The sequence below is a fragment of the Urocitellus parryii genome, chromosome 6, assembly GCF_045843805.1.
Source record: "Urocitellus parryii isolate mUroPar1 chromosome 6, mUroPar1.hap1, whole genome shotgun sequence".
Taxonomy (NCBI): Eukaryota; Metazoa; Chordata; class Mammalia; order Rodentia; family Sciuridae; genus Urocitellus; species Urocitellus parryii.
Genome location: NC_135536.1, coordinates 88,725,852 through 88,753,591, shown reverse-complemented (window position 1 = coordinate 88,753,591; position 27,740 = coordinate 88,725,852). Strand labels below are relative to the sequence as shown.

General features: G+C 37.9%; 1 protein-coding gene and 1 pseudogene across 8 annotated transcripts; one reads left to right on the top strand and one right to left on the bottom strand.

Annotated features, from left to right (window-relative positions):
- Positions 1-86: 86 nt before the first annotated feature.
- Nusap1 (nucleolar and spindle associated protein 1) lies at positions 87-27,550 on the bottom strand. 8 transcript variants are annotated; one of them, XM_077799578.1, is made up of 12 exons: positions 27,446-27,550; positions 23,189-23,257; positions 21,495-21,647; positions 19,881-20,037; positions 16,458-16,556; positions 15,188-15,316; positions 12,162-12,251; positions 12,092-12,107; positions 10,144-10,301; positions 6,697-6,813; positions 4,839-4,947; positions 87-2,522 (listed from the first exon to the last, which is right to left on the bottom strand). In XM_077799578.1, the coding sequence occupies exons 1-12, from the start codon at positions 27,536-27,538 to the stop codon at positions 2,426-2,428; spliced, it is 1,287 nt and encodes a 428-aa protein (XP_077655704.1). In that variant the 5' UTR covers positions 27,539-27,550; the 3' UTR covers positions 87-2,425. The 8 variants fall into 8 exon arrangements, with proteins under 8 accessions (XP_077655704.1, XP_077655705.1, XP_077655699.1 ...); XM_077799579.1 differs by lacking the exon at positions 16,458-16,556; XM_077799573.1 differs by having other exon boundaries at positions 12,092-12,279; positions 15,207-15,316; positions 19,893-20,040; positions 21,507-21,647.
- Positions 7,916-8,660, top strand: LOC144255389 (small ribosomal subunit protein eS12-like; annotated as a pseudogene).
- Positions 27,551-27,740: the final 190 nt, after the last annotated feature.

The window sequence follows — 27,740 nt, the reverse complement described above, 5'->3', positions numbered from 1 at the left end:
GTGGTATATAATCCTTAAGAATAGCATTTGCCTCATCTAAAGAGGAACAAGGCATGAAACCAGGTTCTGAGCTGTGCTTTAGCTCATGTAATACAAGTCCTGATGTAGAGGCACTCAAATGTTTTTGTCAGAATGGTTCCTATTAGGAACATTTCCTACATGAGTAGGGAGGTTCCAGAGATCTCTGAGATCAGTGTTGATAGCTTTCTACCATTCTTTCCTTGCAGGTTTCTTTTATTTCCTAAATCATCTTTGAGAAAAGGAAACTGCTCAAGGTATTAAGATAAAGATGCCATAAAAGTCACTTGAGAAATGAGATACCTGATTAGAGAGCTTGTCCTCCAAAGAAAAATGAACCTTACTAGTTCTTCCTTTATAGTGACTATTGATCAGTGGAGAAACTAGATACTAGACTTCTGTCTCTAAAGCTTCCAAAGTTATTTTAAGTATTAGAGATTGGACATGCTAAAAATAAGGCCCTGATTAACTCACTTTGATCAATTTTTGTCATATTAGAAGGCAGGAAATGAATATATAGCCAGAGTACCATAAGAGAGCCAAAATTACAAATAAATGATATACAAAGTTAATAGCTTTTCTTCTTTTTGGTATCAGGGATTGAACCCAGTGGTGCTTAACCACTTAGCCACATCCCCAGCCCTTTTGACCACTGTAGTTTGCACTTCCTAAAGTTTTCTAGAAATGGGATCATATAGTATATGCTTATTTTTTGGTCTGGTTTATTTTACTCATCATATAGATTCATTCATTTGTTACACTTTTTGTCAATAGTTCCATTTTTTAAAATTCTAAAGTAGTTTCCCATTGTGTAGATATAATCTATTTGCCCATTCCACCTGTGATGGAAATTAGAGTGGTTGCCAATTCTTGGTTATTACAAATAAAACTTCACATGAACATTCAGATACAAGTCTCTATAGGAACATATGATTTTAGTTTTCTTGAGTAACTAGAAGTCCCATGGCTGAATCACATAGTAGACAGACATAAAACTTTTTAAAGTGTTAGCAATTTTTTTCCAAAGGGGTTGTACCATTTTACATTCTCAGAAGTGTATATGATCCAGGAGTTTCTTGTTGGAAAATCTGATTTTTTTTAGGCATGTGCCATATTCTGAACATATATGCAAACTAATAATTATGATAAAAACCAGTAAGACAATATAAAGACCAAAAAGATAGTATAAAAAGGAAGAATATAGTAATTTACTCTTGGGGTAGAAGTGGGTGGTCCAGGAAAGTGTATGAAGGATATACATAACCTCTTATGATCTTAGCTGATCATCCAAATCATGGATGGCTTGTCTAAAAAGAATCCACCACCACAACAAAAAATTTTATTTATAAAGTTCTTGAGCAGTATATAACACAGAAGCTCTATGCAGTTAGTGCAAGAAAGAAAAATATGATGCCAAGCAATGCTGGGCTTTTCCATAAATTATTTTTTTTGGGGGTGGGGTACTGGGGATTGAACTCAGGGGCACTCAACCACTGAGCCATATCCTCAGCCCTATTTCGTATTTCATTTAGACAGGGTCTCACTGAGTTGCTTAACACCTAGCTTTTGCTAAGGCTGGCTTTGAACTTGAGATCCTCCTGTCTCAGCCTCCCAAGCCACTGGGATTATAGGCGTGTCCCACTGCACCGGGCTCCATAAAATTATTAAGATACAAATTTGACAGTGACAGCATTTTAATCCTTAAAGCAGTAATATACTTTTTTTTTGGTGTGTTGGGGCTCAAACCTAGGACCTGCCACATGCTAGGCAAGTGCTCTATCACTAAGCTATACCCCCATCCATCTAAAATTGATAGATTTTATTTATAAAAATGCTTATAGCTTTTATTTTTAAATATGCAAGGTTAGAATGAGATATAGAATTTTATTTTTAAGGATATAGTGAATGACAGGTAGCAATGACATGAAGTCTTTATTATAAACATTTTCATATGGGCAAAATATTGACACCATAACCAACCATTAGTCCAGTTTCAAGATTGCTAGATTTTGTAGGTTAGAAGATAAGAGTTGGCCTTTTGGTCCCAGCTTTCTTATTGTTAACTTTTTATTGTTCAAATTCTACTGAAGCTTGTGGTATGACTAGCTTCATCAGGTAAATGCTATTACATAGAGGACAGCAAGGCTGTTAATGTTAGAAATAGTAGAAGAAGCTTGACATTAAAGATCTAGGTTAAGTTCTAAGATGTCTCATGAGAAAACTGGGCTGTACAGGGACTTAAGATAAACAGTATTCCAAAGAATGCCAGAACATAAAAAACACATAGATGCTATATAGACTATGAATAAAAGTTAACAGAGAAAGATCTCTGACGAAAGTGGGAAAGACAGTATAAAAATATTTACAAAATTTCAGAATAAAGGAATATTTATAGGACATTAACAAATTACTCATCTTTAAGTATAATGAAGCCCCTTCGAGCTTCCAAAACCTTTGCTTTCTTCTCCTTTCGTTCTTGCTCTTGTTTCTTCCGCTGCTCTTCCCTATGGGAGAAGGACAGGTTACACAGTAGGTTCTAATTAAGCTCCAAAACAGGCACTTCAGAGCAACTATTGTTGGACTAATATAAAATGTAAATGTCATCTAGCATATTTATGCAAACCAGATTCTTACAGGGCATTTCTCTACTTACCTGTTAATGTTAGAAATAGTTCTAACAAATGTTAGTCATTGTTCTAAAGGGCTAAAAATTGACATTTCCCTTTTAATATTAACTCAGCATTTTAATATCATGCATGGAACTGGAATCAGAAGGTACATTAGTGACTGAATTCAACTCCTATACCTTAAAATTTGTGTGTGTGTCTGTGTCTGTTTGGTATGGGGGATTGAACTCGGGGGCACTTGACCACTGAGCAATATCCCCAGCCCTATTTTGTATTTTTTTTTTTTTTTTTTTTTTGAGACAAGGTCTCACTGAGTTGCTTAGTGACTCCCTTTTGCTAAGGCTGGCTTTGAACTCGTGATCCTCCTGCTTCAGCCTCCAGAGTCACTGGGATTACAGGCTTGTGCCACCATGCCTGACTTAAATTATTATTTTTTTTTAATATTTATTTTTTAGTTGTAGATGGACACAATACCTTTATTCTATTTATTTATTTTTTATGTGGTGCTGATGATTAAACTCAGAGTCCCACACATGCTAGGCAAATGTTTCACTGCTGAACCACAACCCCAGCCCTTAAAATTTGTAAATTTGTTTTAAATGAGAAATTTTGATTCCTAGATGTCAGAATCAAAGGTTAAGCTCACAAGTGTCCAGTGAAAGTGCTAGAACTAGAACCAGGGCCTACTGACTTAAGCTACTATGCTTTTTTTTTGTTTTTGTTTTTTTTCTAAAGAGGACAAGGCAAAGAGAAATAAAAAGCCCAGGGACCATGTTAACTATTTTTTTTGGGGGGGGGGGGGTACCAGGGATTGAACTTGGGGATACTCGGTGACTGAGCCACATCCCCAGCCATATTTTGTATTTTATTTAGAGACAGGGTCACACTGAGCTAAATAGTTCCTCACTGTTGAGACTGGCTTTGAACTTGCGATCCTCCTGTCTCAGCCTCCCAAACTGCTGGGATTACAGGCATGCACCACCATGCTCTGCAATGTTAACTATCTTAACAACAAATACAGTTAGTAACAGCCTTCATGGAAGGTGGATATAAGCAAGAGTCACATTTATAGGAAAGTTCCAGACAGGGAATCTGGACTCATCCAGGAGCAGCTAAAGCCTAGCATGAGCCCGTTTTAACCTGGTTTTCAAACACAAGGAAGTCAGTAAGGACTATATTGGGTTTTTCTTGAGTAAGACCTTCATACCTCATAAACCTGGGGTCTTGAGGAGTGAGGAATCTATCTGCATATGCAGGTGCCCTGGGTGCTTGAGCATTGATGTCTGGAGGGATATTCATAAGCATTGTTTGGGAAGATAGGTTATACAAGAGCAATCTTTGAATCTGCTTCTTCTGTAACACTTGTAGAACCTTGAAAACAATGCAGATATTTGGGTCTCATCCCAACTCTTTTGATTTGAGATCTGCTATGCTAGACCTCAGCCCAGGTACTTCTAGAAAGTTTTATAGGTGATTCCATGCTATGATTTGGATATTTGTCCTACATAAAGGATCACACATGGGCTGGGGATATAGCTCAGTTGGTAGAGTGCTTGCCTTGTGTGCACAAAGCCCTGGGTTTGATCCCCAGTACTACAGACACACACACACACACACACAACACAAAAAAGATCACATACATGCTAGAGTTTTTGTCCCCAGTACAATGGTATTGAGAGGTGGCACAAACTTTAAGAGGGGGTAATTGGGTCAAGGTGGTACACCCTTGGGATTAATGCACATCTCCTGGAAGTGAGTTGGGTTAGGGCTTGAGGGAGTAGACTGTTATATAAAGTATATGGTCTCAGGTATTTTGTTACAGCAACACAAAATGGGTTAAGACATCCTACTTCTAACCTTAAACCTGCTATTACTGACAGTATTCCCCCAGAGGAGCTTTTGTACACTGTTTTTATTTGTTATTTTGCTGTTGCAGCACTGGGAACTGAATTCAGTGCCTTGTACATGCTAGGTAAGTGCTCCATCACTGGCTTACATCCCCAGTCCTATTTTAATGTTTTGAGACACCATCTTGCTAATTTGTCCAGGCCGGGCTAAAACTTGGCCTGGACAAATTAGCCTCAGCCTCAGCCTTCTTGCTGGGATTACAAGCAGGCACTACCAAGTGCAGCTATATATATATTGTCTTTTTGAAATTAGAAAAATTATAAAAGTGGATAATTATGTACTCACCTGGTCTGGAGATGAGGTTGTTTATAGGTTTTCTTATGGAATGTAACTCTGTCCACATGTTCATTCAGAGAATTATTTTCTTTAGATTTCCCCCATGGTTTCAGCTTTCCTAGTTAAGGACCAAGACACAGTTTTGAGATTCTTTTATTTGTATTCCTAACTTTATTGTCTTCATTTGTAGCTAGGTGTTTCCTACCAGTGTTTATACTTTGCTTTATAGACATTTTCCAGTATGTTCCAGAAGCATATTCTGTCATTTATTTTCATTTCACACTCCACAAATACAAATCATATTTTTCCTCTAAAAATAAAAATATGTGCTGGGTGCAATGTCACATATCTATAGTTTCCAGCTACTTTGGAATCTGAGGCAGGAGGATAGTTTTTAGCTCATAAACTCAAGAACAGCCTGAGTAACATAATAAGATCTGAGACTCAAAACAACAGCAAAATACAAATATATGGTGCTAAGATTGTGGCTCAGTGGTAGAGCACTAGCTTATTAGTACATGTGAGACACTGAGTTCGATACTCAGCATCACATAAATAAATAAATAAATAGATAGATAGATAGATAGATAAATACAGGTATTATATCCATCTACAACTAAAAAAATTACAAATGTGTGATTTTTATAAACCTTAGAAAGTTACAGAATTTTTTTTTCATTTTTCTGTGCTGAGGATGAAGGCCAATTTCATGCATGCTAGACAAGTACTCTACCATTGAGCTATATGCTCAGACTGAAAAAAATCTTAGTACAAAAAAAATTCCCTTAATGCTGAATCCAATTACCTAGCACATTAAAAGAAGCCATTACAACCAAGTATCTTATCCCAAGATTACATACGAATTAGGTTTAATATTAATTCATTTTAATCTATTTTGTCATAACTGTTACTTATTAAAATGGATTCAGAATAGAATGGGAATATTTTTTTGGCATTAGGACCGAGACCAGATTCAGCAATTCCTATTTCTAGGTACCCAAAAGATTTGAAATCATTCTATCATAGAGATACCTGCATTCCCATGTTCACCAGAGCACTGTTCGCAATAGCCAAGTTATAGAGTCAACCTAAGTATCCATCGGTAGATGAATGAATAAAGAAAATGTAGTATAGACATGCATTTTGGCTCATGCCTGTAATCCTAGCGACTTGGAAGGCTAAGGTAGGAGGATCTCGAGTTCAAAGCCAGGTGCTAAGCAAAAGTGAGGCACTAAGAAACTCAGTGAGACCCTGTCTCTAAATAAAATACAAAATAGGACTGGGGATGTGGCTCAGTGGTCGAGTGCCCCCGAGTTCAATCCCCGGTACAAAAAAAAAAAAATCTTATCATTTGCAACAACATGGGTAGAATTAGAGAACATTTTGCTAAGTGAAATAGGCCAGATGACAAAGGTAAATACTGCATGTTCTCACTTAAGTGCAGAATCTAAAACAACTGAACTCAGAAGCAGAGTAGAGTGGTGGTTATGGGGGGTTTGGGGAGATGTTGGGTAAAAGCCACAAAATTTTGGTCAGAGATGTAACACAACTTGATGACTATAGTTGACATATTCTTAAAGTAGCTTTAAAGTGTTCTCATTGCAAATAAATATGTATAATTAAAAAAAATTCAGATGTAAATTGATTATTTTTGCAGTATTTGGGATTGAACCCAGGGGTGCTTTACCACTGAGTTACATCCCTAGCTTTTTTTTACTTTTTGAGACAGGGTCTCAATAAATTTCGGAGGCTGGTCTCAAACTTTTGATCTCCCTAGCTGGAATTACAAATATGAAACAGTGTGCCTGCCAGATTGTTTTGTCTTAAGTGTTTTACAGGCCCTTAACCCCCAAATACTCCCACATACCTTTGTGTGGCTCATAGTTGAGGGGACGAGACAAACTTGCTTTGAGATCAAATACTGGTTTCTTATTGGAGACTGGAGTCTGCATTGCCATAGTTGTTAACTTGAATGGGGTAATAACTAAAAACGATCAAAAAATACCAAAAGACTTAATTAGGAAATAAAAAAAAAAAAGACCTGTTATAGTTTTTGTCAAATTATCACTTTTTAGTCTTAAAAATAAATCTATGTTAATAGATTGTTTGTATCTCTATGTCCCTGTTCATATATTGAAATCCTAAATTGCCAGCATTATTAATGTTTATTTTTTCCGTGGAGCTAGGGCTTTAACCCAGGACCTTGCTCATGTTAGGTAAATACTCTACCACTGAGCTATATCCCCAGCCTGCATGATTAGTACTAGGATATATGGCCTTTGGGAGATAATCAGGTCATAAATGGGATTAATGCCATATAAAGAGACTTCACAAAGCTCCTAGGGATACAATGAAAAGTCAGTAATGTGGTACCTTCCAAGGGGACCTTCACCAGAACCTGACCATGTAGGCAACCTGATCTAACATCCAGAGCTGTGAGAAATAAATTTTTGTTGTTTGTAAGCCAGTCAGTTGTGGTTTGTTATAGTAGCCTGAACAAGCTAAGACTATCTACATGAATAGTATGAAATAGATATGGGGTCAAAAAGGAAAAAGGAAGCCAGGTATGGTATTGCACAGTGGTGATCCCCGCAGTTCAGAGGCTGAGGTAGAAGGATCTCGAGTTAAAAGCCAGGCTCTGCAAAAGTGAGGTGCTAAGCAACTCAGTAAGACCCTCAGCAACTCAGTGAGACCCTCTCTCTAAATAAAACACAAAATAGGGCTGTGGATGTGGCTCAGTGGTTGAGTGTCTTTGAATTTAATCCCTGGTATGTGCCCCCAAAAAAAGAGAAAGGGGGAAAAATAATGAAATCTAACCACTCAGATTTGTTTCCCATTAACAGCTCCTCAAGTATTTTGAAAGTTATGACATTTTGATGGATCAGCTAGGAATCTAGAATCCCATTTCAAGAAATAGCTGGGTTAGCCAGGCATTGTGGCACATGCGTATAATCCCAGCAACTTGGGAGGCAGAGGCAGGAGGACTGCAATTTAGCAAGGCCCCATCTCAAAATAAAAAATGAAAAAGGGGTCTTTCCCTGCTGTTGCAGAGTCTCGCGGAGGCGGAGGCTCAGGTTTGTTCAAGATTCAGTTTCACCCATAACCCACCCACTGCCATTGCCGAGGAAGGCGTTACTGCTGGAGGTGTAATGGATGTCAACACTGCTTTACAAAAGGTGCTGAAGACCGCCCTCATCCACGATGGTCTTGCACATGAAATTCTCGAAGCTGCCAAAGCCTTCCCCAAGTACATTTTATCAGTCTCAATACTATGGGTTGTTGGAACAGGAACAAAACTTCAGCCAAGGGAAGCTCATGGTGTTAGCACAAAAGTTCCGAATGGCATCTGGTTCTACGGGAAACCTAGGAAAAGGTGTCAGGCCCATCTCTGTGTGCTTGCATCCAACTATAATGATGTCAAATTGGTGGAGGCCCTTTGTGCTGAGTACCAAATCAATCTAATTAAGGTCGATGACAACAAGAAACTAGGAGAACGGGTAGACCTCTGTAAAATTGACCAAGAGGGCAAACCCCCATAAAGTGGTTGGTTGTAGTTGTGTAGTTGTTAAGGACTATGGCAAAGAATCTCAGGTCAAGGATGTCATTGAAGGGCTGGGGATGTGGCTCAAGCGGTAGCGCGCTCGCCTGGCATGCGTGCGGCCCAGGTTCGATCCTCAGCACCACATACCAACAAAGATGTTGTGTCCGCCGAGAACTAAAAAATAAATATTAAAAATTCTCTCTCTCTCTCTCTCTCTCTCCTCTCTCACTCTCTTTAAAAAAAAAAAAAAAAAGGATGTCATTGAAGAGTACTTCAAATGCAAGAAATAAGCAAATAAATTTTTGGTTCACCAAAAAAAAAAAAGAAAAGAAAAAAGGGCTGGGATATGGCTCAGTGGTTAAGTGCCCCTGGGTTCAATTCCCAGTTCCAAAAAAAAAAGAGAAATAGCTTGGTTATTTTTCAGTGGTAGTAGTAGATATTCTTTTTAAAGATTACATGTTATTAACATGGCTGTTTGTGTGTATATGTGTTATTGGGGATTGAACCCAGGGGTGCTCTACTACTGAGCTACATTCCCAGGTCTTTTTTTTTTTAAGTTGTTGATGGACCTTTATTTTTATTTATATGCAGTGCTGAGAATTGAACCCAGTGCCTCACATGTGCTAGGCAAGCACTCTACCACTAAGCTACAAAACCCAGCCCCTGGGGTTCTTTTTATATTTTATTTCAAGATAGGGTCTCACTAAGTTGCTGAGGCTGGTCTTGAACTTGCCTCAGCCTTCTGAGTTGCTAGGATTATAGGTGTTGCCACAATGTGTGACATGACTCTGGTTATTAATAAAGACTATTATCATTTAAGAATGTGAATTTTGGTAACATACAGTTTTTGTTTTCTTTTGTTTTATGGTACTGGGGATAGAACCTAGGGCCTTTTGCATTAGAGGCAAGCACTCTACCAACTGAGCTATATCCCCAGCTGTCATAAAGTTAAAAATACATCAGAGGGGCTGGGGATGTGGCTCAAGTGGTAGTGCGCTCACCTGGCATGCGTGCGGCCGGGTTCGATCCTCAGCACCACATACAAACAAAGATGTTGTGTCCACTAAAAACTTAAAAATACATCAGAATGGTGTGTATAGTAAGCCTCTTTGATATAGTTAGGCACCAAACATCTGGCACATTTTATAATCACTTCCTCTCATATGGGAAGCCACTCAGTTGTATCTAGTTTATTGCCAAATGTCAACACTTGCCTGTATTTGTGAAGGAACAATAGAATCTAGGAACACCTAGTTAAAAAAAAAAAAAAAAAGATCAAAACCCTGTATTTAAGCTATACCGTCGTGTTAATATCCAGTGCAAGCAGGAAGTGGGATAATGGAGGTTGTCATATACTGCCTGTAGGAGCATGGATGGGTACAATTCAGCCAGCACAGGAAAAGTATGAATATTCTCGAATTCAGCAGTCATGCTTCTAATCTATACATTTGCACATGTATAAGAAACCTGCTCAAGAGTTTTCTTATCTATACTATACATAATAATTAAAGCTGGAAATAACCACACCTTTGAGCAGTAAAATTGGCATACAGCCAAACCATTGAAACAGTAAAAACAATTCATCATGGTTGAATTTTTTTTTCCCCAGGGATTGAACCCAAGGGCACTTAACCACTGAGTCACATCCCCAGCTCTTCTTTTTATTTTTATTTTTTTTGAGACTTAATTTTATGAAGTTTAAAGATGAACCATTAAAGACATTTGATTTTGGTTTTGATTTTTTTTTTTTTTCTTTTTGGTTTTGATTTTTACCTGCAGCAGAATTCTCTCTGTTGGTCTTTAAATTGGGTGTCCCAAGCACAGCATGGCCTTCTGAGGTTTTCCCAGATGTGGTCACATGTGGAGACTTTCTAGCTGGAGTCTTGATCATTGAATGCTTATGCTCATTATCTTTAGTAGCAGCTGAAAACCTAAACAGGACAGTGGAGTACAAGACCTGAGTGCTTGTGGCAAGTGTAAATTATGTCAAGCTTAGAAATAAAACCACTTTTCTATTGCTAGGCAGCTAAAGGGGCTCAATAAATACTGTTATTAGAATGAACTTCTCTTACATAAAAAACATGTTCTTGAAAGGGTATTGCTAAAGCAAATCATTTGTTAACTTCCACTATTTGTAAGATATGTTTTTTTGTATCTTTTGGTGTTCTAGTATTTACCAATGCCATTATAAAGGACAAATAATCCTCCAGACCTTAAGTTACATACAGTTCACCAGGAAATCTGATAGGCTTCCTTTCTCATCCTCCTCCTGGAGATAAGATGTCAGAAAGACAGAAGACTGCTCTGCCAGAGGAGTGATTATGTCTTCCTAGAAAAATGTCACTGGAGTTGTACATAAATAAGTCCATTTTGTACTCATGGGAAATCACCATAAGTGTATTTTAGTGATTCTCTGATACAGATTTTTTCCTACATATTAACATCTCTGAAATTGGGTTGGGAAGTGCTTTATAATTGTTAACATGTCAATAGTTAACTGGCAGTGATTTTTCTTCATGGTTTATAAAATAAACCATATGTCTAATAAAATACAAAAAACATCACATGTCTTCAATCAGTGGTGTCTCAGATTCAATGAAAATCCAATTTAAAAAACAATATATATATATATACATATATATAAAAAATGCATCAGGCCCTAAGTTCTATCCCTAGGAGGGCAAAAACAAAACAAAACAACCAAAAAACAAAACAACAAAACAAAAAAAACCAACCCCCTGCCCAAAACAAAACCCAAACTATGTTAGATAATCACACATGTTGGGAGTCTCATGCAACAACTCTATTAGATACTGCAATTGCTGTTATGAAAAGGAGAGAATAAAATTTCAATATTAGAAGGCACCTAAATATTTTAACCTGTGGGGATGATCACAGTTGAAGGGTAACCTTGATATCAGGAAAGGCATAGAAAATATAGGTATTAATGGGTCATGAGGTGGCTATGATACTGCAGTGCCTAGTGGATACTTTAGGAAGAGTCCATTTTACAGTTTACTGCATTGAGACTTGAGGTAGTACTGTGTGCTAACCAATTGCACCATTGGAGCTCCTAGTTCCACTTTCATATTTAAGTCAATGGAAAAATTTCTCTCTAGACATTTAAAACATTTTTTTTTAGTCTTTGATGGACTTTTATTCATTTATTTATATGCAGTGCTTAGGTTCGAACCCAGTGCCTCACACATGCTAGGCAAGTGCTCTACACTGAGCCACAACCCCAGCTTCTCTCGACATCTTTGATGGCATATATCAAGGTAATAAAATGAAGATTCTCATATACTTCATATTATATTTTCACTTTTTTTTTTTTTTGGTAGGAGGGATTGAACCCAGGGGTGCTTAACACTGAGTCACATTCCCAGCCCCATTAAATTTTTTTTTAAGTTTAGAAAAAGGGTCTTGCTAAGTTACTTAAGGCGTCACTAAGTTGCTGAGGCTAGCTTTGAACTTGAGATCCTCCTACCTTAGCCTCCCAAGCCATTGGGATTACAGGCTTGTGCCACTGTGCCTAGCTTGATCTTTACTTATTAATCAAAACTGAACTCAATTGTGAGACTAAGATTAGAACTTATAAATACTGCTGATCTTTCTCTTGTCCCTGGTCCTCTTTCTCATTTTTTTAATCTACATTAGGACATATTGGATAAAATCCAATTGAAATCTTACCCCTGATTAAATTTTGGAACAACCTCTTTACCTGACACTCATTTTAGCTGCTGAGAGAGCAGAGTGCTTGACTGACCCCTTCAGATACCTAGTGCTCCGACTTGCAGGGCCATGTGATTGGCCTTTTGAGCGCTGCTGGCTGATTGGTGTACAAGTCACAGAGAGTCTTCCTTTTGGAGGAACTGGAGTTACTACTCCTCCCTTATTGCCAGGCTGCTTCTGAAGAAAAAAATACATAACTTTTAAAAGTTTGGTCTCTCAAAGTGCAAAAGAGTGCTCCATTTATTCTGTTTCATGTCCAGTTGTAACTCAACCTGACATCCTTTCCTTCCCCATTACATCATTTAAAAGAACTATTTTTGTATTACTAGGGACTTGTGCATCCTAGGCTATCTGCTACTGAGCTACATTCCCAGTCTTTTTTTTTTGGGGGGGGTGCGGGGATGGGGGACGCACAGGAAACCAGGGATTAAACTCAGGGGTAATCAACCACATCTCCAACCCTTTTTTGTATTTTATTTAGAGACAGGTTCTGAGTTGCTTAGTGTCTTGCTCTTGCTAAGGCTGGCTTTGAACTTCCCATCCTCCCGCATCAGCCTACTCAGCAACTAGGATTACAGGTGTGTGCCGTCTTGCCCAGAGTGGAAAAGTATTTTTAATATATAATACATAAATAAGAATGGACAAATCTATAGGAAAAAAAGCCAATTATAAATATAAACATGTAACCTCACATGACTAAAGAAATGATATTTCAGAAACTGGGCATGGTGGCATATATAATCCCAGTGACTTTGGAGGCTGAGTCAGGAGGATGGCAAGTTGAAAACCAGCCTCAGCAACTTGGTGAGAACCTGTCTCAAAAAACAAAAAAGGGCTGCGGTATGGCTCAGTGGGTTCAATTCCTAGTATGGAATTGAATTAAATTAAAAATTTGATAATTCCTCTATTGGCAAAGTAAATAAGCACTTCAATGCATAAGTTTTCAGATATTTCTACAGGGCCATTTGATAAATTAAATGAAAGAAGGCTCCTTTTTTTTTTAATATTTTAAAGTTGTTGATGGACCTTTATTTTATTTATTTGTATGTGGTGCTGAGGATTGAACCCAGTACCTCATGCATGCCAGGCAAGTGTGCTACCACTGAGCCACAACCCCAGCCCCCCCCCCCACCAAGGCTCCTTTTTTTTTTTTTTAAATGGACATCACAGAAAGTTTGTTATGATCAGGTTGATTATCAATGCTTACTATTGTCCATCACTATCCAATGACCAAGTCCTAAACATGTAACCGCCAAGAGCAACTTCATCTCAGCTAGGGTGAAGTCACTGTAGTTTTTTTTTATTCTCCTGTCTTCAAATAGATCATACCAAATCCAATAGACCAATTCCCTAAACAATGGAGATGAAGGGTGGAATTTTAGAACTATACTCATTCAGATGGGGATATTAGGCTGGAGTTAAACTGAAAAATAAGATAAGCTACTCAATTCATTCAACACATTTCAAGGCAACTGTTCCAACCTTAACTTTTGCCCAGAAAATTAACTCATCTCTACTATATAAAATAGAAAGTTTGTCAATCAAGGATTTAGTAGATCCAGTTTCATGGTAAAGAGACATTTGTGATATTTCTAGGCAGCTTTGCAGCCAGTTCATACCTATGCAAAAAAAGAAGCTGTATATCTTCATGTAATGCCATAGGCATGAGCTTCATGTGCCAGTTTTTAATTTAGCCCTTGCTAATATGTAAGAAAGCTAATTATGAACATACTAAATATCTCTCCTGTGTTGTTTGCTAAAAGTCTGATAATCAAGTAACATTTTCTTTCCCCCTTTTCTTTTTGGTGGTACTAGGGATTGAACCCAGGGTTTCTCTACCACTAAGCTATATTCCCAGTCCTTTTATTTATTTTGAGACAAGGTCTTGTTAAATTAGCCAGGCTGGCCTCAAACTTGTGATCCTCCTGCCTCAGCTTCCTGAGGCACTGGGGAGTTGCAGGGATTACAGGTGTATGCCACCATGCCTGGCAGTATTTTATAAATACTCTTGAAATAAATATATATATATTTTTAACTAAGTTTTTCACCAAGAAGTTTATAATCCAGTGTCTCTCTTTTGGCTCTAGTTGCCAGAAAACTCAAAACTCAGCAGTGACTGATAGCAGTAGACATTGTTCTTGCTAATAGTGCTCATTTTCTGTTCCCACTCCTTTTGCAATGTTGCAGTGGAACCCAGGCCTTGCACACACTAGGCAAATACTCTACTACTGAAACCACATGGTCAGCCCTTTCAAATTGACTTTATACGGTTTTCTGATATGTGTAATACCACAAACTGCCTTAAATTCCTTTTGAGAAATAGGCAGGTTGTTATTTATATAAATCATAAATGTTTCTCAGTCCCCTATCTAGCACTTCCTTAACCTCAGATACCAGTAACATCAACTTCCTAGGATACTCTCAATTCACTATTCTCCTAAATCAATCTCAGGGTTGACTGCATCACCTTCTCTTACTTGAAGGGCTCACTGAATCCTTGAAGGAGCTGCTAGCATAGGTTAGCCACTATGCAGCACCCCATTTTCCTTTAGGTGAGAGAGAAGCAAAGGAAGATAGCTGCAGTCTACCCTCAATGAAAGTGAGGCAAAACCTATGAATGAATATAGAAGAACTCATTGCCACTGTAGAATACTTCCCCACAGTGAGGATGCACTGTTTCTTCTAGAGGGTTTTGAAAATTCTCAGTGGAAGAAAGCAATATTAACATAAAAGTATATTAAACTGGGTGTGGTGGTATGTAATTGTAATCCCAGGTACCTGGGAGGCTGACAGAAGGACTGAAAGTTCAAAGCCAGCCTTGAACTCAGTGAGACCCTGTTTCTAAATAAAATATAAAAAAAACTGGGGATATAGCTCAGTGGTAGAGCACTTTCCTGGCATGTGCGAGGCCCTGGGTTCAATCCCCACACACAAGAAAGAAATAAACAAAATAAAAATAACAAGATAAAAATATATTAGACCCAAACAAATCTATTCCACAGGCATAGTAATACAAAGCTGGATGTATTAACTGTGGCATTACATGCTTTTAAAATAAAACCAAGTAGCTTAATCCCATTAAAACTGAATTTTTTTCTGCATACCTTCAGTTCATGAAAGGAGTTGTGGTCTTCAAAATGTTTCTTTTTTCTCTTAATATATTCATCAATGGACTCCATTTCCTTAAAACGAGCCTCATGAAGCTTCTTAAAATCTAGAATGAACCCCCCCCCCAAAAAATATGAAAATTAATAGAATCCCATTTATTCACCTTCCTTTTGCTTTTGGTGTTAATAATTATTCTCCTTGCATCCCTGACATTTAACTTCAGTATCATTTTTGCTAAATCTTTAATTTCAAAACACTTCAATTTTTTAAACTCACAACAAAGCCTATTCATTTTATAAACTATCAAACATTCACAATCTCCCCGTTGTTCACTTTTCTGACATCTTGGTTTAAAGAAGAGAACAGATTTGTCTTTTCCCTAATTAATCAAATGACCTTTATTTAGTCATCACAAGTTTGATATTTGTTTTCTTCCTTTGGTGCTGGGGATTGAACCCAGGGCCTTATGAGTATTAAGTGTACATTGTATCACTAAACTGTACTCCCGACCCTCAAATATGCTTGGAAAGCTCTATGTCAAGGACTGACAATTTTTCTGTTAAGAGACAGATAGTATTTTTGGCTTTGTGGCCAAATACAGTACAATCTCTATTTCATCTTCTTTTAAACTCTTTTTATAAATATGGAAAAACATTCTTAGCTCAAGAGATAAAAGGCAGGCAGACAGTAGAATGTTAACCCCTGCCCTATGCTATTCTAAATATGTATATAAATATTTGTTGAACTTCTAGTTTATGATGAGCAATATTCTAACAACTATAAATACATGACACTAAGTCCACATTCTATGTACTAAGCAATGTTCCAGTAATACAAGATAAAGAATTACATGTCTAAAAAGAGTCCATCATATTTATTAGAAAGTTAGTATACAGTGTACATTGTGCTGAGTACCTTGAAGAACTATTCATTCATCAGATATTTATCAAATCTCTGCTATATGCTATTCACTGTACTAGGTAATCAGTAATAAAAGTGATATTCTCAATCTATATATATATAAACTTGATGAAATAGATAGTATAATTATTTCTACTTTATACCAATAAGTTGGTTTATTGAGGATAAGTTCTCCAAGATTTCAAGGCTAGAAAGCAAAAGTAGCAAAATATAAACCATAGTTCTAGCATATGAACTTTTAGCTGCTACCATCCACTGCCTTTCCAATATTAGTCTGAAGTGGACCAACCACTCATTACCTTATGTTTCATTGTGTATAAACTTACTTGGAGTAGTGACTGTAGTTCTTTTATTGTTTCCAAGTTTGGAAAACCCATCTGTGTAGAGTGACTTTCTTTCTGAAGGTCCCTTTGAATCTTCATTGTCTAAATCCAAAGATACGGAACTAATGAGGGACTTTTTTTCCCCATTAATCTCTGTTGATTTGAATCACAAGATTTTTTAACTTACTAAAAAATGTATGTATGAGCCTAGTGATGTAGCTTAGTGGTAGAGCACTTGCCTAGCATGCATGAGGCATTTGGTTCCATTCCTAGTACCTTAAAAAAAAAAAAAAGCAAAAAACCCCACGATTTTCTTGTTTGCTTCTGCATACATTATGCTATGATATGCCATTCTGTCTGAGGCATGTATGGAAAATATCTTGCCTCACAGAGATGTATGGTTAAAAAGGTAAGAGTATTTTAAGAGCCTGTTCAGATAATTATGGCTATTTTTCTTTGATATTATATACCAGAACTTAAGTGGTAGTTTCTTAAAGTTCACAATGTGGAATATGAAACTATTTCAATGAACTTTTTTGTTCTTTGTACATTTGTGCAAGAAAGTTCTTATGGTTTAAGAAACACACATTTAGGAGTAAAGGGGCAGATATATGCAACTTCTCAACCAATTCAGAAAAAAAGCCATATGCAACATATGTGTATATATACAGACACAGAGAAAGATAAGGCCAATGTGGTAAAATGTTAAACATTTGGGTGAATATAGAAACTTAGTACTATTCTTGCAAGTTTTCTCTAAATATGAAATTATATCAAAATAAGAAGTAAAAACAATTTCTTCTCCCCAGAACCTTCAAACTACTGTGTTTCAGCAGAGAAACCTATCTTACGGCCCATCTTCATTTTGTTCCCCCCACCCCCAAGAACTGGAGATTGAAGCTAGGGGTATTCTACCACTGAGCTACAGCACTAGCCCATTTTTATTGATTGATTGATTGATTGATTGAACCTAGACCCTCATGCATGCTAGGCAAACAGTCTACCTACTAAGCTACATCCCTAGGTCCCTTATTTTCATATTTTGAGACAAGGTCTTGCTAAGTCAACAGTGGGGAAAAAAAGTCCTTCATTAGTTCTGTATCTTTGGATTTAGACAATGAAGATTCAAAGGGACCTTCAGAAAAGCTGGCCTGGAAATTATGACCCTCCAGTCTCAGCCTCCTAAATGTAAAATTGTAGATGTGTTCCATTGTGCCCCACCCTTCCTCATTTTTTCCAGGCCACCAAAACCAGAACCTGAGACTCTCACTGCCAACTCTGTCATTTCTTTCTTTTTGTAAATTATTTTTTAATTTGTAGATGGACACAATACCTTTACTTTTAATTTTTTTTTAATATGGTGCTGAGGATCAAACCCAGTGCCTCACATGTGCGAGGCAAGTGCTCTGCCACTGAGCCATAATTCCAGCCCCAACTCTTGGCATTTCTTAAAATTTTGCTTTATATCATGATTTTAAAAATGGGCTATAAGGTACATGCATCAAAATGATCTGGGGAGGCTTGTTAAAAATTGGGCTGGATGTGTTGCTCAGAGGCAGAGTGCATGCTTAGCATTATGAGGGACCTGGGTTCAATCCCTAGTAAACCACCCCCCAACCAAACAAAAGAAAAATAAAACAAACAAAACAGCTGGGCACAGTAGCACATGCCTGTAATCCCAGAGGCTCAGGAGGCCAAGGCAGGAGGAGCGCAGGTTCAAAGCCAGCCTTAGCAACTTAGTGAGACCCTAAGCAATTTATTGAGACCCTGTCTCAAAATAAAGGATAAAAAGGGCTCAGTTTGGTTCAGTGATTAAGGACCCCTGGGTTCAATCCCTGGTATCAAAAAACAACAACAAAAACAAACCAAAAAACTCCTAGGCTCATCTCAGATCCATTGAATCAAAACCATTCTTCCTGCAATTTTCTAGGTTTAGAAAGACATTTGAAATTTGGGGGAAAATAGGAAGGCTGAGGATCAGATGTGCATTTAGATGGCTGGTGAACAAAGAAATGGAAATCATCTCTCTCAATCCCTACTCCCCTTCTCTGGCAAGGCTCAGGTCCAGGCAGGTTTATCAAGGTGAACCTAATGCTGAGATGCTCTGTGGCCAGTGGCAGCTTTCCTGACGAATGACAGAGAGCACAAAGTGCTATTAGGGGTGGAGGAACTGAGTTTTATAGTTTTACTGAAACAAATTGTTACCTGAGAAAATTTAGGGAAAAGGTTTTCAGGAAGTTAGACTTAGGAATATATTAATTTATCATATTAAAAAAAGCTATGCCACTTAGAAGGTAAACTTCACAACTCCCTGTCACCATCTGCTGGTTGAAGAGGCAAAACAGGTCTTTACATTGGTCTCTGTACTTGGCTAGAGGAGGTAATGAGACTAAATGAGAGCTCTCCTGTCATGAAAAAGACATTAACTTCCCAGCTACCCCTCTTATTCTGGTTTCTATATCAGTTAGAGCTGGGGGTATAGCTCAGTGGTAGAATGCTTCCTACCATTCTGGGGTCCTGGAATTGGTTCTTAGTATTAGAGGGGGGAAAAAAAAAAAGGTAAAGATGAACTGATAAATCTGTATTTGGTTCTAACTTTTGCTTTAATTGCAGAACACTTAGAAGTTCTATAACATGGTACTATGGGTCGAACTTTAGACACCCCCCCAAAAGATATGTTAAAGCCCTAACCCTTGGTATCTAATACCGCTTTCTAAATAACCTCTAGAGGGGTCTTTACAAATGTAATCAAGTTGAAGATGTATGGGTGGATCATAACCCAGTATGATTGGTATCTTTTAAAGAAGAGACAGAAAGAGAGAATGCCAAGTGTTGATAAAGGCAGAGACCAGAGAAATGCAGCAGAAGGCCAGGGAATACCAAGCATCAACAAGCCACCACAAGGTAGGAAGAGACAGGGCAGATAGCCATTGTTCCAGAAGGCTCTGCTGATAACTGATACCTTGATTTTGGACTTCTAGCTCTCAGAACTATGAAATAAATTACTGTTGTTCTAAGCCTCCCAGTTTGTTACAGCAATCCTAGGAAATTAATATGCACTTATCCCTAGCAATTTCTTTCTTTTTTTTTTTAAAAATACTTTTAGTTGTAGTTGGACACAATAACTTTATTTATTTTTATGTAGTGCTGAGGATCGAACCTAGGATCTTGCATGTGCTAGGTGAGCACTCTACCACTGAGCCACATCCCCAGCCCCAGCGATTTCCTTTTTAAAAAATAGTCACTTGTCTGGGCTGGGGATGTGGCTCAAGCGGTAGCATGCTCGCCTGGCATGCGTGTGGCCTGGGTCCGATCCTCAGCACCACATACAAACAAAGATGTTGTGTCTGCCGAAAACTAAAAAATAAATATTAAAAAATTCTCTCTCTCTCTCTTAAAAAAAAAAAAAAAAGTCACTTGTCATACCATTCATCTCACTTTTTCCTGAGGAAACAACATTATCATCTCCTTGGCTCTGGTCTGGCAGAGAAGGAACTTTTGCAGTAGTTCCAAGATCCTGGTTTTTCTGCTTTTCTTGATTCTGGAATTCAGTATCATCACTCATTTTTACCTCAGAATGATCCTGCTACAAATTTTAAAAGGAAATAAACAATTTCATATTTAAATAAAAAGTAATTGCTGTCTTCTAAAGATAGTTACATAATGAGGGAAAGGGGGTTGGTTAAAAGAGTAAAGCAGAATAAAAAAAAAGTTACTATTTTTTTTTAAATTTATTTATGGTGCTGGGGATTGAACCCAGGGCCTTATACATGCAAGGCAAGCACTTTACCAACTGAGCTATATCCCCAGCCTTATTCATTCATTTATTTTTTAAAATATTTTTTAACTTTAGATGGATACCTTTATTTTATTTTTATGTGGTGCTGAGGATCAAACCCGTGCCCTCCACATGCAAGGTGCACACTCTATCACTGAACTACAACCCCAGCCCATCATTCATTTATTTTTATGTGGTGTTGAGAATTGAATCCAGTGCCTCACACGTGCTAGGCAAATACTCTACCACTGAGCTACAACCACAGCCCCAAGAATAAGACTTCTGAGTCGCAGATTTGGTTTTGTGCCTTATCCAGTGTTATGAGAATGTTAATTTGGGAATAGGAATTAGGGACCACTAGAAAGAATGGTTCTCTTATAAATGATAAACTAATTAATGTAAGAGACCGAGGTACTCTATTGACCAAGAGACTATGTGAAGCTAGAAAATAAGAAATTAGGACTGTGTCTGGTAAAAGTTACATTTGAATGAAAGGATAACATACAAGTATAGCTGGGTGTGGTGGTACATGCTTGTGATTCCAACTACTTGGGAGCCCGAGACAAGATGATCCCTAGGTCAAGGTCAGTCTCAGAACTTTATCAAGGCCCTGAGCAACTTAGGGAGATCTTATATCAAAATAAAAAGGGCTGGGTTGAGGCTCAGTGGTATAGTACCCCTAAATTCAATCTTCAGTACCAAAAAAAAAAAAAAAGTAACTAAAACAGAGGGAAGCCCCTAGCTAGCCACATAATCACACTATTGAAAGATTAAGTATAGCATGATCAGTGGGAGGGCAAGCTAGGAAAGAGAACTTTAAAACCATACTCCCATGTTGGTTTCTCTTTCCTTTTTATTTACAACACCTCATTTAAGTGGATACTTAATGAATATTCATATTTATTCAACAAATACTTAATTTACATTTAATACTTTTTTTTTTTAATATTTATTTTTTAGTTTTCGGCAGAACACAACATCTTTGTATGTGGTGCTGTGGATTGAACCCGGGCCGCATGCATGCCAGGCAAGCGCGCTACCGCTTGAGCCACATCCCCAGCCCTACATTTAATACTTAGTAATTTCTTCCTAAATGCTAGGGTTTGGGGTACAATGAGGAGCAGCCCCGACACAGATCTGTGTTTTTGAAGAGCTGTTGCAGTATATGGTGAATTTCCAACCACCTGACCTCATAAGGGAATTAAAAGGAAAGCTAAGAATGCCAATTTTGGCAAACATGGTGGCTTTTGTTCAATTTGCACACTTCTATTCACCTGAGAGTCAGGGTGCCCATGAACTGTCTTGCACCTCCTCGTTTTGGTGATATTGCCAATTGGCTCCCTCTTGGTTTGTTCATGACTGTTAATCTGTATCATAGTTTCATCCTTGGAGGATCCAGAAGTTTGACTTTCATCCTGAAAAGAGAAACATTAATTTACTATGTTCCATTTACAGTATAAACTGATTTACCCAAGGGTTGTATATCAAGTCTTTCACCCACCTAAGGTTTTTATTCACAGATTCATTACTTAGGAATCTGATATCTAACTGAATTTTGACTTTTACCTTGCTCAAAATGGAATGGCCCAAGATGTTGAATTTGAAATAGATCATTTTAATTTTTGGTCTATCAAGTACTTAACCATTGGGTCACATCCCCAGCCCTATTTCATATTTTATTTAGAGATAGGGTCTCACTGAGTTGCTTAGCACCTCACTTTTGCTGAGGCTGGCTTTGAATTCGGGATCCTCCTGTCTTAGCCTCCTGAGCCACTGGGATTACAGGTGTGTGCCACCATGCTCAGGGATATAGAAACTTTTTTTTTTTTTTTTAATATTTTTAGTTGTAGATCGATACAATACCTTAATTTTGTTTATGTATCTTTATGTGATGCTGAGGATCGAACCCAGAGCCTCACACATTTGAGGCAAGTGGTCTACCACTGAGTCACAGCTCCATACCACCAGATCTAGCAACTTTTTAAAGTTCTTTTTTATTTATTTTTTCTTGCAGTGCTGGGAATGGAACCCAGGGCCTTGTCCATGATAGTCAAAAGTTGAATCATTTGGCTACACCCCCCAGCCCTTATACCTGAATTCAAAATAAATTCTTATGGCTGGGGCTATAGCTCAGTGGTAGAGTTTTTGCTTAGCATGCATATGGCTCTATCCCCAGCACCACATGGACATGAATGGAAAAAGGAAATTAGAATACTGAAAGTTTTCAAATGTTTATAAATTGGAATATGGACTTATAGAGATTGTAAAGACAGAGGAGAAAGTTCAGTATTTAGTTCATGTTTATATTTACCTTCATTTCTAAATATATAATTTTTTGTCTATCAGTAGTTGACCAAGGCTCCAGTTAAAGCCTTGTAACATTTTCTTCAATTTCACTTTTCTTTTTCTTTTTAAAATTTCCTCCAATTTCAAGTTGAGAATCCTGGCCACTGATCTATTTAGGTGTCATGCCTTATCAAGTCTTCATTATAGGAATGAAGCAGCCATGACAACTCTCCCATCAGCAGTGTTTTATATGTTATATAGGTCATTTTCACAGCACCTAATTCATTTGCTTTTTGCAACACTCAATTTAGCAGCACACAAATGAATTTGAGTTTTTCAAGAAAGGAGAACTGCTACGTAAGCTGGATCTTTCTGATTTTAAATTTAGTTCCCTCCCTACTTATACCATGCTAACTTTCATAATATTTGGCAAGTAGTAATTAACTTTTGCGTTTGTATAGGGACACTTTATTTAACAATTTATATGCCTGCCTAAGACAGTTTATCATTTTAACAAATAACTATGAAAAGATAGTCACAGGCACAATTGTCAAAAATGATCTCTAGTTAAAAAAAACAAAACAGCATGTTTTAAATCATCACTAATTACTATTAACTGCTCAGTAAGTAAACATAATTTAGTTAGGTGGTGGTGAAAAACATTACTTACCTGATTCTTATTTTCTTTTCTTTCTTCATGTTTAAGATGGGCTTTTAAGGCTTTTAACAACTTGTCTGCCTGCAGAAAAAAATCCTCATCATTAGGGTGAAAAGTCAAATGAGTAAGAAAGATGTGCTGAACATTTTTGTTCTTCCTTTTATATTCACTAAATATACTCTGATTAGGCTAGAAGACTAGAATTATGACCTGGATAAAATTGGCCCCTACCCACAAGGATTTCATACCCTAGTGTCAAAGAAAACAGCAACTGCAATATAGAGATAAATGCCCCAAAGAACAAAAATGGGCTTAGCCATAAAAATCTGGAATGTCAGGGAAGACTTTAGCAGGTAACTGGACACACTGGTTTTAAGATCAAAATGTGCTGGTTCAGGCTGCTGAGATCAGGAGGCTAGAGAGAACTAGATATAGAAAAACTAATAGAGAAATAGCACGGGAAGGCAACAAGGTGGAGTTTCAAGAATTAAATTCAGCATGGGTGGAGCATATTCTTGGTGAGGATGGAGAGAAAGTTGGGAAAGGGCTTGATCTCTCTAGGCCTGCCTTTTAAGCCTCCTCAGCGTGTGAACTTTAGGGGGTTGGGATATAGGTTAGTAATAGAGCATTTGCCTAGCACATGCAAGGCCTTGGATTTATCTTCAGCACAAACAAAAGCAAAAAAACAAGAAAAGAGTATGAACTTTACCCTTGAGGCAAAGAGCAGTCTCTGAAGTGCTAGGAGCAGGGCAATATTGAATCAGAGTCCCTTTATAATTAAAAGCCCCTAAATGAGTTTTTTACTTCCCTTTTCTGGTGAAAGTTACTTTTTAAATCCTCATGCTGAGAATGGAAACTGAGAAACTGGCCCCAAAGTCTGGGAAGACACAAGCAAGGATTGGAAACTGGAATTGTATGACTAGTACAACTTAGTGAAATCTACATATGCACATTTTCTGGCTTTCATTTCTATGAATCAAAACTGCTACTGTATGGCAGGTGAAGAAAGCTACCTTCCCAGTTTTGGTCAAATTACAATTAAATTCATTTTTCCTTTTTATGTTGTTTTCTCATGTGTGCAGATGACTGAATCCAGTCCTTTGCAACCACATCAGGCTCTGGCCTGGAGTGCTGGTAACACTGAGTGACCAATTTTGCATTATTCAGAATGATCACTTTGGCCACAAAATGTGCAGGATTCACTTGAAGGAGATAAGACTAAAGACAGGAAAACACAGCTAGGAGACTATTTTAGGAAAACTACAGGTGACTGTGGCCTGAACAGCAGGGCTAAATGGCAGTAGGGATACATGCAAAACACTTTTTAAAAATATATTTATTTTTTAGTTTTAGTTGGACACAATATCTTTATTGTATGTGTATGTGGTGCTGAGGATCGAACCCAGTGCTCACACAGGCTAGGTGAGCACTCTAGCACTGAGCCACAATCCTAGCCCTGCAAAACACTTAAGAAGTAAAATCAGGGCTGGGGCTGGGGCTCAGCAGTAGAGCACTGGGTTGGATCCTCAGCACCACATAAAAATAAATAAAATAAAGGTATTGTGTCCAACTACAATTAAAAAAAAAAAAAAGAAGTAAAATCAGTGCAAACATGAGTCAAAGAATAGGCAAATTTTATTGTGCCCAGGTGGGGGTCCCTAAAATGGAAAATGCAAAAGATGCCAGTCTTGGCATAGTTATATAGGGGAGAGGAAACCCCTAGCTTCTCTTCACTCTAGGAAATATTTCCTTTTTAAAATATATTTTTAGTTGTAGGTGGACACAACATCTTTATTTTTACATAGTGCTGAGGATTGAACCCAGTGCCTCACACGTACTAGGTAAGCACCCTACCACTGAGCTACAACCCCAGCCCGTCCCTTGTTATTTTCTTTTTTTTTTCAAATATTCTAGGCCACAGATTCACAATGCCTTTATTTCATTTATTTATTTTTATATGGTGCTGAGGATTGAACCCTGTGCCCCACTCATGCTAGCCAAGCACCACTGAGCTACAATTCCAGCCCCCTTGTCTTTTCTGAAAGAAGAATACTAATCTGAGTGGATATTCCGGGCTTTGAATGATCAAGTCTATTGACTGGATTCTTCCCCACCCCCAACTTCTACCATTATTGAACCATTATCGTATTGATCAAAATAAATATGGTTATATAATTTAATACCTAGCCCAAATTCAGTTTTCCTTAAGGGTCTCAATTTCTTCTTACAGTTGATTATAATAAAGCTTTGAATAATCAGATTTGTCCAGGAAATAGGACATTCTAATAAATATTTATCAATAACTACAATGTGCCAGATATTGTGTGCTAGGCAATGGGATCTATGATAACAAGAAATAACCCTACTTCTAAAAAAACAGCAATTAATTGGCTATTCTAGATCAGGTGCCTCAAGAGACAATGATGGTAGAACTTTCAGAAAAAAATCTAGCTTTTTAGATATTCAATGATTAATGAGGCCTTAAATGTTAGCCAGAGCTCTAAACTCAGGTGAAAAGCCTCCTCAAAATTCTTTCCAACCAAACTATCTTCCAGTGTATTATTCTAGTACTGCCAAGAAGCAGTTGTAAAGAAGTTTTGAATAATTATCCAGCATCTCCTACATAAAATGTACTGCACTTAGTGCTATAAAGACTTCCAAGGCGGCCAGATGAAACCACTGTTCAAGCAATTTATTAAAAAAAAAAAAAAATGCACAAATAACCAGATTGCAAGACATAGCCCAGCAAATCTTCAAAAACAACACTTGAAAATAAACTGCTTTAAAAGTATTCCCATGATTGCTGGAGTAGGGGACTTGTAGGAAATGAAGAAGAGGGGACCAGGAGCCACATCAGGATAATATTTCCATTAAACTGTAAAAGGCAACTGAGAAGTATTTATGCAGATGAAAAAGAGAAAATGAAATATGAGGTCAAAGGGTCAAAATAAGAAATTATACAGATGGGCAAGGCTGCCAAGTGTTTAGGGATACAGCCTTGGATACAAATGATTCCAGAGGGATAGCAAAAGCCTACTGGATTTAAGCTAAGGAATTAAGGCTTTATTCACCAAGTATGGAAGAGCAATTAAATGCTATAGCCCAAAAACTTTCCCAGAGACACTTCTTTAACACTCAGACATACCAAAGAGATACCTGGACCATGATTATTCTATTTTAACTATTTAAAAACATTTGTGATGACTGGTTTAGACATTCATCCAATTTTAATTGTTGGCATCTTACAGAACAAATCTCTGGAGTATTAGCATTATATGGGAAATCTCAAATTATAAAATTCCAGTCCCAAACTGAATCCCCATATTGTTTCCCCAAGCCTTGCAGACTCAGAATCAAAAACTTTATTGGTTTTGAAGAGAACACCACTGACAATAGTGATCAATTAAAGAAAGAGCATATTAGATCAGGGACTAACTATAAAATTTTATCCAAAAGCGGGTGTGGTATCGCATGCCTGTAATCCCAGCTATTTGGAAGACTGAGGCAGGAGGATTACAAATTCGAGGCCAGCCTCAGGAACTTAGCGAGACCCTCAGCAACTTAGTGAGACCCTGTCTCAAAAAAAAAAAAAAAAAATGGGGACGTAGCTCAGTAATTAAGCTCCCCTAGGTTCAATCCCCAGTGCCAAAATAAATAATTATTCACGAGAGTGTTCCTCTAAAAGTCATTCTTTCGGCCAGGTCCTCCAATAAATTATCAAAAGATTATGGGTACTGGGCTGGGGGTGTGGCTCAAGCGGTAGCGCGCTCGCCTGGCGTGCGTGCGGCCCGGGTTCGATCCTCAGCACCACAAACAAAGATGTTGTGTCCACCGAAAACTAAAAAATAAACATTAAAAATTCTCTCTTAAAAAAAAAAAAGAGATTATGGGTACTACTGTAGAGTTTTACAGAAGCAGAGCTAATTATCTCTTCAATTGGCATTAAGACAACCTTGCACTTTCTGGGACTGTTTCATAATACCCTGGGAAATATCAGAGTACTTTCAATAAAACCGAACCAATCCAAACCAGCCCTTTGGAGCAAAGGCCCACGTGAGTCCTCAAAAAAAGCAGCTTCGAATAATAAGTGACAACTATAGCTCCTTTTCCATTTTGCATTGTTTTAACTACCGGGAACCAAATCTCATGCTCCAGGGAAAGGACTGGGCTTCATCCCGGGGGCTCGAGTTTGGACCCTTTTGCGCCTTCTCTCTCTCAGGCTCTAATTCCTACCCGCCCGCCCAACAGCCGGCACCGCATGCCCCGTACCCTCAGGTTAGCCCGGAGGCCCAGACGCTTGGCTAAGTTCTGCAGGTCACTGTACTTGAAGGAGTCCAGCTCCTCCGCAGAAGGGACGGTCATCGCGTTCTACAATCCAACTGGAGAAGCGCAGAGGTCAGTCAGCTAACGTAAACTACACCGTTCAAAACTCTGGCGCCACTCTAGGCGTTGGCCCAGTAGACCTTTATAGTTCGTTTAAACGAAGAACGCTGCACTTCCATTGGTTGAAAATGCCTCGAAGGCGGGGTTTCTTACGCTGACCAATAGAAAAACTGATTTTCCA